This window comes from Archocentrus centrarchus, chromosome 1, assembly GCF_007364275.1.
Source record: "Archocentrus centrarchus isolate MPI-CPG fArcCen1 chromosome 1, fArcCen1, whole genome shotgun sequence".
Classification (NCBI taxonomy): Eukaryota; Metazoa; Chordata; class Actinopteri; order Cichliformes; family Cichlidae; genus Archocentrus; species Archocentrus centrarchus.
The window spans coordinates 847,063-868,243 of NC_044346.1; the positions used below are offsets into that span (position 1 = coordinate 847,063).

Below are 21,181 nucleotides of genomic sequence, written 5' to 3' on the forward strand. Positions count from 1 at the left end.
GAAATTAGAGCTCAGTTTGTTGTGGTTCTCTACCTCTTGTACATTTGGGTCTTCAAATGCACTACAGTTCGTCCACCATATTGGAACATATGACATGTTAGGGTGTAGGGGTTCAAACTTGGGCTATGATTTCAGAGGCTAAGAAAGTGCTGTCATTAAAGTTTATTAAATGTTCTTTCATTTATTAAATTATATGTTTGTGTGTTTCTTAAGTCTGTGTTTGGGTTATGCTCCTTGGGAACCATAACAATTACAAAATATTAAGCACAATTTGTTCATCCTTCTATCCTCCCAATCAGAGACAAAGGCTAACAAACAGGATTTCTCTATACACAAGATGAAGTTTGAACATTGGCATTTTTGTACATTTGAGCACCAAACACTCATAGTGAGAGCAAAAGACCAACTCTACATGCTCAGGAGTCTGTTAGAGGGTTTTTTCCTCTAAAGGCTGATTATTGTCACTCAGCTTCACACTGCTAGATACAGAATCATATGTCCAAAAACCAAAGTTACAGGCAGTTACAGTGACCTGCAGCTCTTAGAGAATCTATCTGAAAATAATGCAGTCAGTCAGGAATGTTGACTTTTTCATGTGGACACAGAGGATGAGTGTGCATGTGATTTCTTAAAGTGGGTTACTGTTGTGGTAAATGACATGATTTCATTTATTTTTCAGAAAGTGTCATGACACTGAAATCTTTGTGCTGGCAAACTGTGAGCAGTGTACCATCACATGCACAGAATAGATCAACTCAGTCCTCAGTGCTTTTCTGTTGTGAGCCTAGAGTCAGGCCCCATTTACACAACAAAGTTGTGTAACGGTGTTATTTTGCCATTGTCATTTCCAAAAAGTGACATGTTTACATCAAGACGTTTCAGAAAAGATCTCCGTTTACACAGAAACGCAAGACGCTTAAAACATGGCAGTTCCTATTGCCAGGCCACAAGTTGGCGGTGTGGCTATAGGAGCAGCAGCCATAGTGTGCATGCGCGAGTGCCCCAGTTTCCAAACTGCATAGTTTTCGTCAGTTTACCGAGGCCAGAGCATTTCAGAAACACTCCACTCTGGAGCACGTTTCCAAAAAGTATCGTTTTCACTCTGTTCTTGTGTAAACAGGAGGCTGAAAAACATCAAAACTTACCCGTTTTCATTTTGAAGTGTGTAAACGGGGTCTCAGTTAATCAACATGTGCAAGGTTTGCCACACTGAAATAATAAGATAAGATAAAACTTTAATGATCCTATGATGGGGAAATTTGCACATTACAGCAGCTAAAGTACAATGGAGAAGGATGAAATAAAATAAAATAAAATAGAAAACACTATATAAATAAAATATATATCAATACACATATGCATATACACACATATAAATCAAAACACTATATACATTTGTAGCCAGTAATTTGTATACAGCATACACAGTATGCATTATGGGTGGGAGTGTAAATAAATAAAATGTATATCTACTATATGTAACGGTACAATGTGTGCAGAAGTGATGGCAGTGGAGGTAAAGTGTCCAAGTGATTCATGACATCATGATGCGTTATACAGTCTAACTGCTGTTGGGATGAATGACCTGTAAAAGCGCTCCTTCCTGCAGCGTTTCAGGCTCTGACTGGAATGAGAAGGAATGAGTCATAAACACTTTAGTCCTCATGCAAAAGATTTTATATATTAAAGTATCAGAAAAATCACATGTACATGTGGGCAAATCTTGAGGGAGAGACAGGCATCTCAGCAGCTGCCTGTGGGTCTCTCCCCAGAAGAGCACTGCTCTATGCTAACCATGACAATTTTATTCTGCCCTTATCTAGACATAAACACATTCTGGGTGCTGTGAGTCGGCCTTGGTCATTGGGTCTTGTTCAAGCTGGTTTTTCATGACCCAGATTCCTCTCATCAGCAAATATAGACCCATAAAGCACATCTTCTTCCTGATGTTTTAATTTGTCATACAGAGCAATCTTGTCCAGATGACAGAACCTGGTGACGTTGGTGATGTTTTAATTGTACGTACTGTGGCTGAACCTCCAAGATAAGATGAACTGAGACAGAGAAGTTAGTCAGCACTTTCTGTCTGTTGCCCTCTGTCTAATGTATTATTTCATTGCTTATTATTTGGTTGATCCACTGATGATGATACTTTATTGATCCCACAATGGGGAAATTATTATTGTTAATTATTAATTAACTTACTGGAGTTTACTTTTAAATATTTGTCCTTTTATTCAGTGAGTAAAAAATAATCCCTAACACTAACATGTCCTTTAATTTGCATAATAAAGCAGAAATGCATGAAGAAATGTAAAGGAAATATATATAAATAAGGTTGGTGAACTGCTTAATAGGAACATAAATGAAGAAACTAATAAAGAAATAAAACCATCTTGCATTAGCAGTCTGAACAGAGATGCTCAGACCTCCTTCTCCCCAGCCACCTCAACTCAAATTTTATTGTCAGTTGCTGCCGAACTTACAAGACAGGCGTAAAACTGAAATTACATTTCCCATGACCCACAGTGTGCAAAGAGCACATTCAATATGCACAATATACACACAGTAACACCTACTCTTACTCCAAAGTTTTCCCAGCCACACTGACAAAACCCCATTCCTGTTGCAGAGACATGTCCACCAAGACAGAACCACAACTTTCAGAGAGCCTCCAGAGGTGAATTTCATCCACCCCTTGTGATCGGTTACCAGACTTTTTGTTTGTTTGTTTGTTTTATCAGTCTGTGACCATAATGATCAATGCACTTGGTGAATTGCTAGGTTTTCACTTCACTGGACAGGAAATGGGCCCATCTTATTTTCATGTACTAAAACAATCTGTTACTGTTAAATGAAGAATCTGAAAGGTCAGTGTCCATCTACTCCTTTACTGGCTGCTCCTTCACTCAGAAACTCTTCCCATACTTCAGTCCCTGCAATAATGATGGTGGTAAAAACTCTGCTCCTCTGCTGATCACTCCTGTCAATCACACAAACTGACGCTGAGCCTCTTTAGTACCTCTTTAGCAGCTTTTTATAAGAAGGCTTTGAGCTGCTGCAGGCGTTGGTAAATCTGATGTTCCTGTTTGTTTAGAAGTCAAAACATTGTAATAAAGGGAGATTTTTCACATGTTGTTCTCGTGCTCTTTAAATGATCCTCATCAAACAGCAGAGTTGGAACAAGTTGTGGAGAATTAAGATGCATATTTTGTAGTTCATCTTCTGCACATTGTATTTTCAGCATGGCGGACACCCGGCGTGAGACGAGTGTGAGGTCATTCTCAGCACACCACTCATCTCTTTTTCTAAGTCCTTATCAATACCCACCTTTCACTGAGCTCGATGACGTTTTTATCGAGGTCAAGGAAAAGAGATTAGGAGGGAACACCCCCAACCCTGGCAAACAGCTGCAGGAAGGGGCGGACCCACACAGAGGAGTCTGCCTGTTCGTGGTGTGCGATACTGCAAGATTTGGTATCGATCCGATACCAAGTAAATACATTATTAAAAGTATCAGTATTGGTATCAGTATTGGTATCAGTATTGGCGATACTGGCACCAATACTGATACGTTTTAATCATTATGAAGAATTTTGTGAAGTTTAAGTGCTTTGTGATTTTTTTTTCCCCTTTGGATCATTAAAAACCAGGATAGAATTGGGCAAAGTTTATAGGTAAATAGAAAATACTTTATCAAAGTAAAAGTTTTTGTTCTGAAACATTAGAAGGGTAACAAAACAATTTTCCCCACACACTGTGATGTCTGGATGTTTTTCTTAACCCTTTGATGCATAACATATGCACACCCCTTCTAATGCACAACATGGGTCAAAAATGACCTGTATTCGTTTACTAGGTTATTTCATGCTGACTGAGTTTTTCTTTGCTCTATCTTTTGAAATCAATTTATTCTTTAAATATCTTGTTTTTAATTACCACAGATGAGTATTTTTTTTGTTTCATTTACTACTTTATCAACAAAAATACTTTTTATATTACTACACATGGGGTCCTCCAAAATCGCACACCTCTTCCTCTTCCTTTGGCCCTCCTGTCTGATGTCCTTTTGTAGCTGGGTGGTGGCTGTGTTTTGTTTTTTTAACCCACACCTTCCCATTGCCTCAATCATATGCTTCTGGAGTTTAGGTGTGCCCTCCATGCGCCTCTTCATATGTGGCATGACAAGCTCTTTGCCCAGCTCCTTGATAAGTAGGCAGCATGCATTACTCGCACCACTCATATGATCAGGGTGTTGTGCACTGAAGTTGGTGTAGGCATTGAGTGTGGCAACATCTAGCATATTGTACCAGAGAACCATGGGCCACCTCCTTGTTCTCCACAAACATGTGTAGCTGCTAACCATGTGAACCACTGTGTCCACTCCTCCTTTCGTTTTATTGTAGTACTACATCACTTCTGATTTCTTCTTCTGACTGCTGTTATCCACTGATTTGTCATCATGCATGGTGTTCAGTAGGACAACAGCCTTTCCCTTCTTCTGCACATAGCTCACCATGGTCATTTTGCCATGGAATCCAAATTCCGAGCTATGAAGCTCCCATGAATCAAACTGAACAACTGAAAAACAATACTTACATGTATTAGATGGGCAAAGGGTGCTGTGCTGAGCTGTGAAATATCTGACACAAGCACAATTCAGAGTTCCCACTAAATGCTGTAGTAAATGGATGCAGGTCATTTCTGACCCATGTGTGTAAACTTGATCTAGAATTAGAAAAGCTGTGCTTGTTCATAACTTGAAAAATTAAAAATAAAAATGGTGATTTGTGCTAAACAAAAACAAGATATTTACTGCATAATTTTAAAAGTAAATGATAAAATTAATTTATTTCAAAACTATATCATAGAAACAGTCAGCCATACATGAAGTAACCTGGAAAATGAATGCGGGTCATTTTTGACCCATATTGTGCATTAGAAGGGTAGTGATACAAAAATGGTTTTTATTCAAAAAGTAAGAAAGGAAGAAATAAAATAAGGATATATGATGATGAAAAACAAGTTAATTGAGGAATACCTTGAATGCTGAATGATGAAATTAAATTATTGCAAAGATATAAAAGATAAAAACTCAGCCGGGTCACTTTTGACCCATGTTTTGCATCAAAGGGTTAAATAAAGTGTACTTATGGCCACAGTGCCATGCAGCTTCAGTGCCTGCAACTACACTGCCTTCTCAGCAGTGTCGTTGCAGAACCTGGTTGATTTAGCCTCAGCGTTTCCAGCCTCCCTCAAAATGCTGTCAGAAGTAGGAGTTGAAGATCTCCAGGACTGGGATCACTCCCAATGTTATACATTTGGGCAAGCCAAACGTGTATGGCACCCCACCACCACCCCACTCACCTGACTGAGCTGGCAGCTAAGCTCTTCTCTTCACCGGAGTGTCAGCAGCAGATCTGATGGTGAAAGAAAGCTGCTTTTGGTCACCACAGCAGGTAGCTCCACATGTTTGATTTGACAGTTTTACACTAGATACCTTTTCCCGATTGCAACCCTTTGTGCCTTATGCTGGAAATGAACCAGCAACCTTTTGTTTGCTAAGCAATGAAGGTTGGAGCTGTGGTACCACAGTCAGCTGATGCTGTAGGTTCACTCTCTGTTGAGTCCCACCCAAGCAATGAATCGAGAGCTAAAGGAGATCTATTTGGAGTTCTGTCGGATGAGGCTGTTGCACCCCTGACGGCTGAGGGTGTAGCTGCTGTGTGTGGTGGAAAAAATAAGCTCAGTGCCAAAACCAAACTGATGTTCTGATGATTTACTGAAAGAAACCTTTGCAAAGGGAGCAACACAGCTCAGTCTTCGCACCAGCGTTGTCCACAGAACAAAATAACAGCTCCTTTATACTCATCGTGTGGATATAATCTAGTTCTGTTAGCTGTGGGGAGTTCCAGCTCCCACCTCCATGAGTATGATTATAGCCTGCATCGTGACCTTTGACACGGCTTACATTTTAGTTATTTTCTCATCTTCACGCACTCAACCTTTGTACAAGTAAATTACAATCACATACCCAAGAGGTGCGCAAAGGTTATTAGAGTTGAAACACAAATTTTCCATCACAGTGTGCTGGTTCTTCACAGTAATACTCTCATCTATGGACTGAAGGGCAAGAGCTTGCATTTAATTTAACACTGAACCTTTTCCCTGGTGTCAGAAACTTGGGTCTAGAGCAGCTGCAGTGATCATTTTGCTTGGGTTATCATCTTTGATGGTGACTTCTCTTGACCAGCATGCAGAGATCTTTGAAGCAGCTGCCTGGAAGGCCTGCACAGGAGCAGTGTCATAGGCAGTGTGGGTGGACTTTAAAATTCCTTTGATAGGAGGAGGCAGGGCAGAGACTGTCACATTGCTTTCACCGCTGATGTAAACAGTGTCACATTCAAAGGCCTGGAGGGCTTTGATTAGTTCCTCTACCAGGGTCCACTGATTAGCCTTGAGGCCTACATACTGCAGAGATGCAGTGGCCATCTCTGTTCCAGCAGGCGAGTTTACCATATAACAGGTGCTGTTCCAGCTGGTAGGGACATCTTCTTTGTGTTCCTGAGTCCCAATCTGCTTCTTCTTGGTCTTCAACTTGCTTTAAGCCATTTTGCTTCGTTTAAAGTGCTCCACGAGACACCTCCCTGCTCCAAGCGCTTTGCTGATCTGAGAGTGTTTCAAAGCGTTCTTGATCACCAACTTTAAAATGTGACCTGCACAGCAGCTGGACATCCACCCAGGTTTTTCCTGCAGGATCTTTGCAGCCAACACTACAATAGAGTCACTCTCATGGACAACTGTCACGATTTTGTTTGGAGGGATCTTATACTTTTCCTCCTTGTGAAAACCGCAGCATACAAGCATCAACTGGGGATACAAGCTGTACTCTATTGCACAATGAGAAGTCCAGAGAGGAACAGAGTGCAGCCACTCTACAGGAGTTTAGTTCCAGAATGTGGGGATGCATAAAAACATGCACTGCTTCATTACGGCAATAAGGAGCAACTTATTACATTAATTTGATGCTTTCCTGAGTTTGTTTCACGTAATGAGTCACATGATGAATTATCAGAATTTATCAGGAGAAATTTTCTTTAAACTACCAAAGATCAATATTGTCATTTTAGGATTGCTTTCATTCTCTGCTTTGTCCATTTTTTCCTCTTTTTTTTTTTTTTTTTTTTTTACTTTTGGTGCATTCTAGTCTAGTCTAGTCGGGGAGGGCAGTGATCAAGATTGAGACTGGTTTACATGATCAAAGAAAACATTTCTCTTTGTGGCAGAAACAGTGGGAGAAGGAGAAGGAGCAGCATTATTTTTTTTGCTTCAAAAGGCTTAGAAGATACTGAAGCTCCATCTGTTCCATGTAAAAACGAGCAGGAGGGGTAACATGGTGTAACAAACCGAGGCTGGGACTCTGAGCTTTGAATTATGTGTTGGAGCTGATGGGTAAGTGTCCTGATGGAAAATGCACATGTGGAAAGGAACTGTTCCAACTATGCTACACAGAGAAAGCATAATATGCACACATGCATAATACCATAATATTCAGCTTGGATCATTTGGAAACCATAAATTCAGTTTTACAAAGTACCAGACTTTAAGTGGGAATTTGATGCTGGAATTTTTGGAAGCAACGGAGGAGGGCGGAAAAATGTATTCCATGCAACTAACCTGCCTGAAGGTAGAAGAAACCCTACACCTGCTGACAAAAACGAAGAGGCGGAGCAACAAAGATTCACCGTCAAATTCCTGAAATGAAAGTGAAAGTGTGAGTAACAGCGGAGCTGCAGTGGAGGTACACATCTCTGTGTGTCTGAAGCAAATTAAACTGAGCTCACCTCTTCTTTCTCAACAGCGGACACAAATACAGGTGAGTGCAGCAGCAGATTAACTGTGTTTCATAGGCAGCACTTTAACTCCTCATTTCACACTGACGTCAGATTAGTTCAGGCGGAGACTTGGAGACGACGTGAAGCAGAATGAAACTGAAAATGAAGTATTTAAACATCAGTCAAGTCTCACAGTTTCTGTTCATTTTTTTTTAAATCTGAGAGCTGAACTCGACTTGCTGTTGAAAAGACACTGAGGATGTGTCATCATTTAACTTTATGCTTTAAATTTTCCCTAAAATGATTTGTTCTGTGGTGTGACATTTATTGAATTTTACTGAGATTTACTGACGTTTTACTGAAATACTTTTATTTTACTGAAGAAAAAAACTAAACAAAACAAAGGACCCAAGTAGTGATGGTGAGATGAAGCTTAATGAAGCATTAAAGCTTTCCATCCAGTCGGTGAAGTCATGGGCCGACGCTTCATGCGCTTTAATTACTGTCCTGCGCCATCAAGTGGACAGTAAATGTAAAACAGGCAGCGTTATTACCATCAAATCGTGGCTTTGGTGCGTGAAGCTTTGAACAGATTAAATGAATGAATGATGTTTGTGATGCCAATACATAAATTCTGAACTTATTATTATGGTGTCTGTCTTTATGATACAATAGTGGCGTCAGAAGGGAAAGTGGAAACAAATTGGGGAGAGGATTGTAAAGTAAATGTGATTGTTTTACTTAACTATTGCTTAATTTATTACTATGTGTATATCCTATTAGTATTTTTTTTTCTTTCTTTTTTCTTCTCAAAATGTTCCAAATGTTCCAGGTTTCTCCAAAAAAACAAAGAATGAAAATATGACTCTTGAATAAATTGCAAACAAAAGTGAAATAAAGTCCATGGTGCCCAGTCAGACGCAACCTAAAAAGGAGACAGGGGCCCACCCTCCTATAGGCCCACCACCTGCAGGAGGCACCCCTATGATGCCTCCTGCGGGTGGTGGGTGTGTCAGGGGGCAGCCAAGGGCTGAGGCCCTGGCGCACCAATCCCCGGATATCGTGACATGGAACGTCACCTCTCTGGTGGGGAAGGCACCTGAGCTAGTGCATGAGGTTGAGAGATACCTCCTAGATATACAGTGGCTTGCAAAAGTAATCATACCCCTTGAACTTTGCCATATTTTGTCACATTACAACCACAAACATAAATATATGTCACTGGAATTTAATGTGAAAGACCAACACAAAGTGGTTACAATTGTGAAGTGGAAAGAAAATTATACATGATTCAAAACATTTTTTACAAATAAAAAACTGAAAAGTGCGGTGTGCAAAAGTATTGAGCCGCCCTGAGTCAATACTTTGTGGAACCACCTTTTGCTGCAATTCCAGCTGCAAGTCTTTTAGGGTATGTCTCCACCAGCTTTGCACATTTAGTGACTGAAATTTTTGCCCATTCTTCTTTGCAAAACAGCTCAAGCTCAGTCAGATTAGATGGAGAGCGTTTGTGAACAGCAGTTTTCAGATCTTGCCACAAATTTTTGATTGGGTTTAGGTCTGGACTTTGACTGGGCCGTTCTAACACATGAATATGTTTGGTTTTAAACCGTTCCATTGTAGCCCTGGCTTTATGTTTAGGGTCGTTGTCCTGCTGGAAGGTGAACCTCCGCCCCAGTCTCAGTCTTTTGCAGACTCCAGCAGGTTTTCTTCCAAGACTGCCCAGTATTTGGCTCCATCCATCTTCCCATCAACTCTGACCAACTTCCCTGTCCCTGCTGAAGAGAAGCAGCCCCAGAGCATGATGCTGCCACCACCATATTTGACAGTGGGGATGGTGTGTTCAGAGTGATGTGCAGTGTTAATTCTCCACAACACATAGCGTTTTGCATTTTGGCCAAAAAGTTCAATTTTGGTCTCGTCTGACCAAAGCACCTTGTTCCACATGTTTGCTGTGTCTCCAACATGGCTTCTGGCAAACTGCAAACGGGACTTTTTATGGTTTTCTTTTAACAATGACTTTCTTCTTGCCACTCTTCCATAAAGACCACATTTGTGCAGTACATGACTAATAGTTGTCCTGTGGACAGATTCCCCCACCTGAGCTGTGGATCTCTGCATTTGGTCCAGAGTCACCATGGGCCTCTTGGCTGCATCTCTGATCAGTGCTCTCCTTGTTCGGCCTGTAAGTTTAGGTGGACGGCCTTGTCTTGGTAGGTTTACAGTTGTGCCATACTCTTTCCATTTCCGGATAATGGATTGAACAGTGCTCCGTGAGAAGTTCAAAGCTTGGGAAATCTTTTTATAGCCTAAGCCTGCTTTAAACTTCTCCACAACCTTATTCCTGACCTGTCTGCTGTGTTCTTTGGACTTCATGATGCTGTTTTCTCCCCAATATTCTCTGAACCAACCTCTGAGGCCGTCACGGAGCAGCTGTATTTGTACTGAGATTAGATTACACACAAGGTGGACTCTTTGTAGTCATTAGCAGTCATCAGGCAACTTCTGAATGCAATTGGTTGCACTCAGAGAAAAGGGGGCTCAATACTTTTGCACACCACACTTTTCAGTTTATTATTTGTAAAAAATGTTTTGAATCATGTATAATTTTCTTTCCACTTCACAATTGTATACCACTTTGTGTTGGTCTTTCACATTAAATTCCAGTGACATATATTTATGTTTGTGGTTGTAATGTGACAAAATATGGAAACGTTCAAGGGGTATGAATACTTTTGCAAGCCACTGTAGTCGGGCACACCTCAACGCATGGCCTGGGCTCTGGAACAAGTCTCCTGTAGAGGGGCTCCTCGCTGTGCTGTGAATTTCAGCTGTTAGCTACCAGAATGGATTGCTGTTACCTCAATTTGCTAGCGGGCGCCACCATTAGCACTAGCAATCCTTGGGCACTGACAGGAAACCCCCACCAAGAGGCTCCGTTAAATTATTTTTTATACTTTAATCCCTGATTTGCAAACTAGAAATAGACCTCCAATAGAAATGTATTCAGGAGGGTGCATGTGAATACAAAGCATTACAACATTAAGCACATGCAGCCCCTAGTTTTAAAAACGCTGATAACACAACAGCAGCAGTTGTTCTACATGCAGTCTGTGTGCACACATGTGGCAAGTGCAAAGAGGTGGAGCCATTATTGAGATAGTGAGCTCAGGTGGAGCGAAAAGGTGAAAGTAAATGTTTTTCTAGTGTCCAAAGCAGCAGCACTTGTTCCCGTAACCACCATTAAAACCTTTAATGGGAAACAGCTGGAGGAGCCCTTCATCAATCACCTGATCAGCAAGTGTCAATGTGAAGAAATGACAATTTTGTAGCTGCTCCATCCACTGCTGTTTGTTTTACACAGCGAAAAAATGAAATGTTAATAATACAAAAGTATTTCTCATCCAATTACTTTATTAATCAATGGAATAATTGATAGAATACTCGATTACTAAAATAATCGATAGTTGAAGTCATAGTTTGAATGGACCATGTTTTGCATCTCCGTTGTTGTGGCTGCTGCTCAGAGCTGCGCTTGCAAGGTGGTTGCTGCTTGTCCTGGTTGTATTCCCCAAATCAGATGGTGGACACCAGAGGTGAAGGGAGCCATAAAGTTGAAGAAGGAGTAGGCTAGGTTAGCCTGTGGGACTCTAGAGGCAGCTGACAGGTACTGGCAGGCCAAGTGTAACGTGGCTTGGGCAATGGCTGAAGCAAAAACTCGGGTATGGGAGGAGTTTGGTGAAGTCACTGAGGTGGTTAAACAACTCCTTGGTGGCAGGGCCCCTGGGATTGATGAGATTCACTCTGAGTTCCTGAAGGCTCTGGATGCTGTAAGGCTGTCTTGGCTGACACGCCTCTACAACCTGCGTGGAGATCTGGGGCGGTGCCACTGGATTGGCAGACTAGGGTGGTGGTCCCCATCTTTAAGAAGGGGACCAGAGGGTGTGCTCCAACTATCAGGGAAATCACACTCCTCAGCATGGAAAGGAAGGAGGGTCCATGTCTTGGTCAAACCTCAGATTCAAGAGGAACAATGCAGTTTTTGTTCTGGTTGTGGAACACTGGACCAGCTCTTTACCATCTTGAGGATATCTGAGTGTGCATGGGAGTTTGCCCATCCATTCTACATGTGTTTTGTGGACTTGGAAAAGGCAATCGACCATGCCCCTTGGGGTGTCTTGTGGGGGGTGCTCCAGGAGTATGGGGTGTCTGGCCCTTTGTCGCATGCCATTCAGTCCCTGTACAACCACCAGTGAGAGCTTTTTCCATATTGCAGACAATAAGTCAGATTCATTTCTTGTGGGTGGACTGTTGGACTGCCCTTTGTCACCAATTCTGTTCATAATTTTTATGGATAGAATTTCTAGGAGTAGCCAAAGGGCTTCCACCTTGGTGGCCTCAGAATCTCATTTCTGCTTTTCACAGATGATGCAGTCCTGTTGGCTTCATCAGGTGGTGGCCTCCATCTTGCAGTGGAACAGTTCATAGCCGAGTGTGAAGCAGCTAGCATGAGAATTAGCACTTCTAAATTTGAGGTCATGGTCCTCAGCTGGAAAAGGGTAGCGTCCCCACTCCGGCTAATGGACGAGATGCTGCCCTAAGTAGTGGAAGCATCCCGGGGTCATGTTCACGAGTGACGGGAGAAGGGAGCAGGAGATTGACGCCGTATTGGGGCTGCATCTGCAGTCTGCCGTGGTAAAGAGGGAGCTGAAAGTGAAAGCGAAGCTATCGATTTACTGGTCAATCTACATCCCTACCCTCACCTATGGTCGTGAGCTTTGGGTAGTGACTGAAAGAACGAGATTGCAAATACAAGCTGCAGAAATGAGCTTCCTCCGAAGGGTTACTGGCCTCTCCTTTAGAGATTCAATTCAATTTAATTCAATTTTTTTTTTTTATATACCTCCAAATCACAACAGTCGCCTCAAGCCATTTTATATTGTAAGGTAAAGATCCTACAATAATTACAGAGAAAATCCAGCAGTCAAAATGACCTCCTATGAATAAGCACTTGGTGACAGTGGGAAGGAAAAACTCCCTTTTAACAGGAAGAAACCTCCAGCAGAACCAGGCTCAGGGAGGGGCAGTCATCTGCTGTGACTGGCTGGGGCTGAGGGGAGAGAAAAAAAGACACACTGAGGAAGAGAGACAGAGATTAATAATAATTAATGATTAAATGCAGAATGGTTTATAAACAGAGTGAAAAAAAGGTGAATGAAAAGAAATTCTCAGTGTATCATGGGAACACACACACACACACACACACACACACACACTGTTTGTCATCCAATTGTCCATTGTCATTTTGAGCCACTGCAAATGAGGGGCTGAAGTAATTCCTAAACAGTTAAAGCAAAATTTCTATAAAATCCCTTGAATTAAAAAGGAAAGTCTGCATTTCAATCACTGATTTTGTTGTTTGTTGTTTTTGCAGTGACATATAAAGCTGTAATGTGTGTGTGTGTGTGTGTGTGTGTGTGTGTGTGTGTGTGTGTGTGTGTGTGTGTGTGTGTGTGTGTGTGTGTGTGTGTGTGTGTGTGTGTGTGTGTGTGTGTGAAAAAGTCCTGTCATGCTGCATGATTTCATAAACACAGCCATCCTGCTTTAGGAACACATTGAAGACAAAATAACCAGTTTTCAGAGGGAAAACTCTAAGAGATGAGCTTATGTGTTCTCCTCCAGCAGCTGAAGTACTTTTTCCTCACTGCACATTTTTTTTTACATATATGCACCAAAACATGATGTTCAGATTTTTCCTTGTGTGCACTGAAAGAAGGTTTAGCACATAGAACAGTTTTTCATATTTGTCAAATTTGGGGTGAGTTTGTGAATGTACGCATGCAGTCGTTCATTGGTTGGTTGTCATGTAATGATTAGTAGTCAGTGTTAAGAACTGGTCAGCTCTAAGGTGCTCCAGGGTCGTTAGATCTACATGATGCCTTCCTGACTTTCCTTACTCTATGTGCCACAAAATGAATAATTAAAACTCAGGACAGTCATAATCATAAGATGGGTGCTGGGAATTCTGCCCTTTTTTTGCTTTGTCTGTTATGTTTTTCTGTTACTGGAGCCTGAAATTATTGTTATCACACTTGGATGTTTCTAAATTACCTCCAAAAATATCTAACAATTGTACTTCTCACTTTTGCCTTTTGTTCTCAGAGTGCAGACATGTCTGCTGCCAGCAATCTGCGAACTGAAGATCAGTTTCTGTGCTCCATCTGTCTGGATGTGTTCACTGATCCAGTCACCACAACATGTGGACACAACTTCTGCAAAAACTGCATCACTCAGCACTGGAATGTTAATGTTAGGTACAAGTGTCCCATGTGTAACAAGGTGTTCAAGAGACGACCTGAACTAGACATCAACACTTTGTTCTCTGAGATGGTCGCTCAGTTCAGGCGTGAAGCTCAGAAGAAAGCCAGCAGCAGCAGATCAAAGCAACAAGCTGCCAAACCAGGAGAAGTTCCCTGTGACGTCTGCACTGGAACCAAACCGAAGGCCCTGAAGTCCTGCCTGGTGTGTCTGACCTCCTACTGTCAGACTCACCTGGAGCCTCATCTGACAGTGAAAGGTCTAAAAACACATCAGCTGATGGAGCCTGTGGAGAACCTGGAAGGCAGGATGTGTACGAAGCACGATAAACATCTGGAGCTGTTCTGTAAGACCGACCAGACATGTGTCTGCGTGCTCTGCTCTGTTTTAGACCACAAGAACCATGAGTTTGTTCCTCTGAGAGAAGAATCTGAAGGAAAGAAGGCAGAGCTGAGGAAGACAGAGGCTGGAATTCAGCAGATGATCCAGAAGAGACGACTGAAGATTGGGGAGATCAAAGAGTCAGTGAAGATGAGCAAAGATGCTGCAAACAGAGAGAAAGCAGAAGGTGTTCAGGTCTTCACTGCTCTGATTAAAAAAGGCCTGAAGGAGTTCATAAAGGAGATCGAAGACAAACAGGTAACAGCAGAGAAACAGGCTGAAGGCTTCATCAAAGATCTGGAACACGAAATCTCTGAGCTGATGAAGAGAAGCTTTGAGTTGAAGCAAGTCTCACGCTCTGAAGACCACCTCCACCTCCTCCAAAGCTTCTCATCCCTGAAAACTGCTCCACCCACCAAGGACTGGACAAAGGTCATCATCTCTCCTCCATCATATGAGGGGACTGTGGTGAGAGCTGTGGCTCAGCTGGCGGATACACTCAGGAAAGAGAAGAAGAAGCTGCTTGAGCCTGAGCTGAAGAAGGTCCAGCAGTATGCAGTAGATGTGACTCTTGATCCTGATACAGCACATCCTGAGCTCATCCTGTCTGATGATGGAAAACAAGTGAATCATTCTGGTGTTTGGAAGAATCTTCCAGACAATCCAAAGAGATTTACAGTTTTTGCAAATGTTTTAGGAACTCAGAGTTTCTCTTCAGGCAGATTTTACTTTGAGGTTCAGGTTAAAGGAAAGACTGACTGGATTTTAGGAGTGGCCAGAGAGTCGATCGGCAGGAAGGGAGGAAATTCAGTGAAGCCTCAGAATGGATACTGGACTATGTGGCTGAGAAACAGAAATGAGTACACAGCTTGTGCTAACACCGCAGTCGCTCTCTCTCTTCAGTCTGCTCCTGAGAAGGTGGGGGTGTTTGTGGATTATGAGGAGGGTCTGGTCTCCTTTTATGATGTGGATGCTGCAGCTCTGATCTACTCCTTTACTGGCTGCTCCTTCACTCAGAAACTCCACCCATTCTTCAATCCCTGTAATAATGATGATGGTTATAACGCTGGACCTCTGCTGATCACTCCTGTCAATCACACTAACTAGAAAAATTATTATATTTTCTATGAAAGCAGTCTGTGTGAAGAACATATTCATTGGTAACAGTGAATTTGCTCTGTTTCCTCGGACTCTGATTATGATTATTTTTTATTATTAAATCATAATGATATTTAATTGTTTTCTAGTATAACACATTTCTCGATCCTAATTTTTCATCATTTTACACTCCTGGAAAATTTTGTTTTTCTCCCTTTAAGGGAGAAATTACAACTTCTAGTCCAATGTCATTTAAGCTAATAGAGCAAAAACATGAGGAGATCATTTTGTAGAGAATCAAGAAGCTGATGTTATAAATGTGTATATGTACTCATTAGCAGTCTAATCAACACAAACCAATGTTGGATTCTGAAATTTTTAAGATATGTTTACATTTATAGAAAAAAAAATCAAAAGGAATAATATTTAAGGTTTAATGACTGAAAATGCTGACTCATGCAAAAAAAAAAGTTCAAGGCTGAGGCAATAGAGGCTTAATCAACTGTCCACATCTATGATTTCTATTGATTTATTTGTAATGTAAAGGGAATGTTAATTTGGGGTGGCTGTAGCTCAGTAGGTAGAGCAGGTCACTTACTGATCGGAAGGTCAGCGGTTCGAATCCTGGCTAGTCCAGGCTACATGCCAATGTATCCTTGGGCAAGATACTTAACCCTAAGTTGCTCTCCGACCGTTCTGTCGGAGTATGAATGCGTGTGAATGTTAGCTAATTAAAAAAGCACTTAGCTTAATTAATGATGGAAGTGCTTGTATGAATGGGAGTGCATGGGTGAATGCAAACAGGTTGTATAAGCGCTTTGAGTGCTCTGATTGAGTAGAAAAGCGCTATATAAGAGCTAGTCCATTTACCATTTAATTTTAGAGTCTAGAACAGCCAACAAGTACCTTCATCTAAGGATGTTGACAATCTGTACTTTCATATTTCTGAGGACGGGCTTCTGGCACTTTAACGAAGTCTTTGAGCAAATCACTATAAACCGTGGAAACTAGCTACAGAAACAAATAGTAATATAAATAATCAGTACAATTTATGAGTACTTTTGAAAATTCATTTACACATTTCATATGGAATATGTCATAATCAGTCAAGGCAAAAAAGGAAAAAAAATCACTTGATTTTAATCAAAGCTCAGAAGGAGTACACAAGGAACAGTATGTGACAATCCATTAACACAAAAATTTAGCAGAAATCCAGGAAACACAAGGGGTGCATTAACAGACACAATGGCAAGAACAAAGAGAGAGACAGGACTATTTATACACTGAAGGCTGACTGGGAATGAGACACAGGTATAAACAGTCAGGACAATCACAAAGATGGAAGAAAAATGAAAGAAAATCAACCTTCAAAATAAAGTAGGGAACAACCAAAAACGATTAATAACCACAGAGACAAGAAAAATCATTAAACATGATAAAAGACAATGAATAGGCACTAACAGGAAGACAAGACAGAGGGATAAACAGACAGGGGAGTGTGGTGTCTGTACTGTCATGCTAAAACTACGTGTGCATGTATTGTCTCTTCTTCCTTAAGGGTTCATGCAAAGGGAAATTTGATTTGAACATCCGCACCGAGAGCCCCTTTGCAGGCTCTCTTGCTTCCATATAAGGAATTGACTATATGTCCAGATATAGGTTATAGGGTGAAGCTGTTTTCACAGCCATATATGGAAAGTTAGGATGTGGGGGTTTTGCCAACACTACACTATATAACCTTTGTCTCCCCTTTGTTGAGTTGAGTTAGGAAGATTGGGCCTCCTCTCCCAGATGGCTTGAAAAGCGTTTGTTTTGACACTGTCTGTTTTTTGCAATAAACTTTGTATGTAAGCATTAAGACTTTGTCAGCGAGGATTTTTTCTCCAAGAACACATCCACTCAGACACGGCAGGAGTACTGAGGGAACTAAAACTACGACAAATAGAAATCCAGACATGAAACAAAACAGAGAATTCCAAAACTCAAACTAGTCTAGTTTATTTAATTTTAACTAGTTATTTTATACTGTTTTATTATTTGATTCATGATAAACTATGCATGTTATTGTTGCTTTTATCCTATGTGTTATCTTTTTATTTGCACTTCCCTTGTGTACTGTTGTCTTGTTTTCTTTGTTCAGCACTTTGGTCAGCGCTTGCTCTTTTTTAAGTGCTTTATAAATAAAATCGGCTTGGCTTCAAATACTCTACACTTTATCCGCTATATTGGGCCGAATCAGATGTTAGCATTATGGGCTCAAGTTTTGGCCATGTTTTCCTTTTAAAATAATTGCTGAAACAATTATTTTTTTAATATCAGATTAGGAGTTCATTTGCAAGATTTTATTTTTTACCACTTTTTTTCCACTACAAGAAAGTGCTGTAATGAGTCATTTTCAAATGTCTTCAGTAGCATTGTTTTTGAATGTCTGAATATTATCATTTATCACATATATTTGTACAAGGCATAAACGTGAAAAAATAAAATAATTTATTTACAAGGTTCTGTTGTAAATATTGCCTTCCTACCTCATACAGCACAAGAACTCGGATGGATTTAAATACTTTGGTGCCTATAAATACAAAAAGCTAAAAAAAAAAAATTATGAACCTACATTCTCTGATTTACCTGGAAATGTTTAAAGGTTTATATTTATCTATCTGCATCTACCCTAACATGTTTTTCTTAATTTATAATCCTGTATAGCATGCCTGTTTGAATTGCATATGTTTTTTGTACACAGGCCTCTCTTCACAAAGAGACCTTCATCTCAGTGAGACTGTTTAAATAATGGATTTAGTAATGACAGGCAGGCTTTCTTTGCATTAACTGGATTGATAAAACCTGAAACCCCAATCAGGGACAGCAGGTATCATGATGGTGGTTATCACTTTGAGTTGATGAGTCATTTGAATGTCTGTAAATATCTGTGTGTATATATATATATATATTTTATACTGTTTTATTATATATATATATATATATATATATATATATATATATAGATATATATATATATATATATATATATATATATATATATATATATATACATATATATATATATATATATATATGTATGTATGTATATATATATATGTGTATGTATATACATATAGGCGACAGTTTGTTGTGATTTGGCGCTATATAAATAAAATTGAATTGAATTGAATTGAATATGAGCTACAGTTATAAATGTGTACATGCACTGATTTTAATCAACACAAACTGTTATTTAATGGCAGAATTTTGTGTTCCTTATATTTATTCACATCAATAACAAAAGCAAGTGGAACAATTTTACATTAGTTTTTTTCATATTCCTACTAATGTTGCTTTTATTGTCTGAGTTTTGGGAAAAAAATATCTCTGCCTTCATAAAATTAAATAAAAATCTACAGTTTGACACACAAGTGCACCTAAAAGTGCAGCGTCATAGATGTGAAAACAAACTCACCAACCCAGTGAGCAGCAACATGAAAGCCAAAACTTATTTTACGGTTTTAGATAATTTTCTTATCAATTTTTGTCACATCTTCTTTAATGCATTTTAGCAAATTTAAAAAACTATTTGAACTTAAGTGCACGTGAATTTATTACATAAGTATATAAAATCTTCATTTAGCTGTCGCTGGGACAGGTTTCTTTAACATTTCTGGTCAGTACGTTGTTTCGCTGGGCCCTCAAACTGTGTGCAGTGACTGACAGGAAAGCGTTTTGCTTTGCCAGTAACCCAACCTTTGAGAAGCTGGAGGCCAAGGAAAGTCTTAAAGTCACTGCAGAGAATTCGGGAAAAAAGCAGGTCATAAGGGATCAAGCTGTTATCAGCACTGATGGAGCGAAGATTTTGCTTGTTTCTTTCTCAGCGTTCAGCAGGAGACATGCAGCTGGAAGAGGAAACAGATTGCAAAATAAAAGACTGTTGTGATTTGGCGCCACATAAATATTAACAAAATAAATTAACATAAGGGACTTACTTTTTTTAGTTCAAGAAAATGCACAAAGCACACACACACACACACACACACACACACACACACACACACACCACACACACACACACACCACACACACACACACACACACACACACACACACACACACACAGTGAATGCAGTCTGACTCTGCACTGTCCCTCACATATCTCTATGGGAGTAAACAGTGCCTTTGAATGTGGTACAAACACAAACCCACACAGTGTAACATGTCAAAGCATGGCAGTGACACATGGGAAGACGTGGGCACTTTCACATGTCTGCAGACGTATTACTGAAAACAGATGATGCATCCATATTCTATTTCTCCTTCTATTTAAAAAAAGGTTTTCTCTCTTGTGCTCAGTGTTTGACATCATGCCCACATGAGGGAACTCTCCTAATTTGGGTACAAAAATTAAATTTTTAATGTGCTTAGTTTATATTTGTGATCACGAGGGGGTAAAACATAATAGAAATTATTAAAGTAGAAAAATATACAATGTTTGAATAGAGCTCTGCTGCCTCAGCAGCGTGGAGTGGAGTGGGTGAGATGGGTTGTCCATGATGGAGAGCAGTTTGCTCAGTGACCTCCTGTCCCTCACTGACTCAAACGTCTCCAAATCCTGCCCTATGATGGTTCCAGCCTTGTGAATCAGTTTGTTGTGTTGATCCTGCTGGCATCTCTGGCACTGATGGTGACCCCCCCCCCCCCCCCCCCCCCAGCAGACAACAGCAAAGTAGATGGCACTCGCTATCACAGACTGGTGGAAGATCTCCAACATCTTGCTGCACACATTATCCTTCAATCTGAGCTTCCTTAGACAGTAGAGTCTGCTCATCCCCTTCCTGTACACAGCATCACTGTTGGTGATCCAGTCATTCAGGTGAACGCCCACATACCTGTAGCTGTCCACCGTTTCCACGTTCTCTACCAGGATGTTAATGGGCTTAGTCGCAGTGTTATTCCTCTGGAAGTCCACCACCATCTCTTTTGTGTTGCTGACATTGAGAAGGAGGTGATCTCTGCTGGACCACTCCACAAAGCTCCTCACCAGCTCCCTGTACGACGACTCCTGCCCACACTTAATTCACCCAACCACTGCAATGGACTATAGTAATTCTGAAAAACCTTCAGATGATCCAAAATACTGCAGCTAGAGTACTGACAGGGACTAGAACGAGAGCAGATTTCTCACATATTGGCTTCTCTTCATTGGCTCATAGTACCGGATCACCCAAATAGAGCACTTCGCTCTCAGACTGCTGGCTTACTTGTGGTTCCTAGCATACTTAAGAGTAGAATGGGAGGCAGAGCCTTCAGCTTTCAGGCCCCTCTTCTGTGGAACCAGCTCCCAGTTTGGATTCAGGAGACAGACACCCTCTCTATTTTTAAGATTAGGATTGGACTGTTGGGCTTTCTCTGTAATTATTGTAGGGTCTTTACCTTACAGTATAAAGTGCCTTGAGGCGCCTGTTTGTTGTCAGTTGGTGTTGTATAAATAAAATTGAATTGAAAAGGCTGAAACAGTAATGCATCCTAAAAAACTTAATAATCAACTTTAACCCTCCAGC

The 21,181-nt window shown here is 40.7% G+C and overlaps 1 protein-coding gene across 1 annotated transcript; it reads left to right on the forward strand.

Moving 5' to 3' along the window:
- Positions 1-7,790: 7,790 nt before the first annotated feature.
- Positions 7,791-15,641, forward strand: LOC115785257 (nuclear factor 7, ovary-like). The gene is made up of 2 exons (XM_030736798.1): positions 7,791-7,876; positions 13,998-15,641. Exon 2 carries the CDS (start codon positions 14,007-14,009, stop codon positions 15,639-15,641), a length of 1,635 nt encoding a protein of 544 aa, XP_030592658.1. The 5' UTR covers positions 7,791-7,876; positions 13,998-14,006.
- Positions 15,642-21,181: the final 5,540 nt, after the last annotated feature.

Bases quoted from the DNA above. Each gene is read 5' to 3' on its own strand.
- LOC115785257 (XM_030736798.1), top strand. From the start codon at position 14,007: ATGTCTGCTGCCAGCAATCTGCGAACTGAAGATCAGTTTCTGTGCTCC.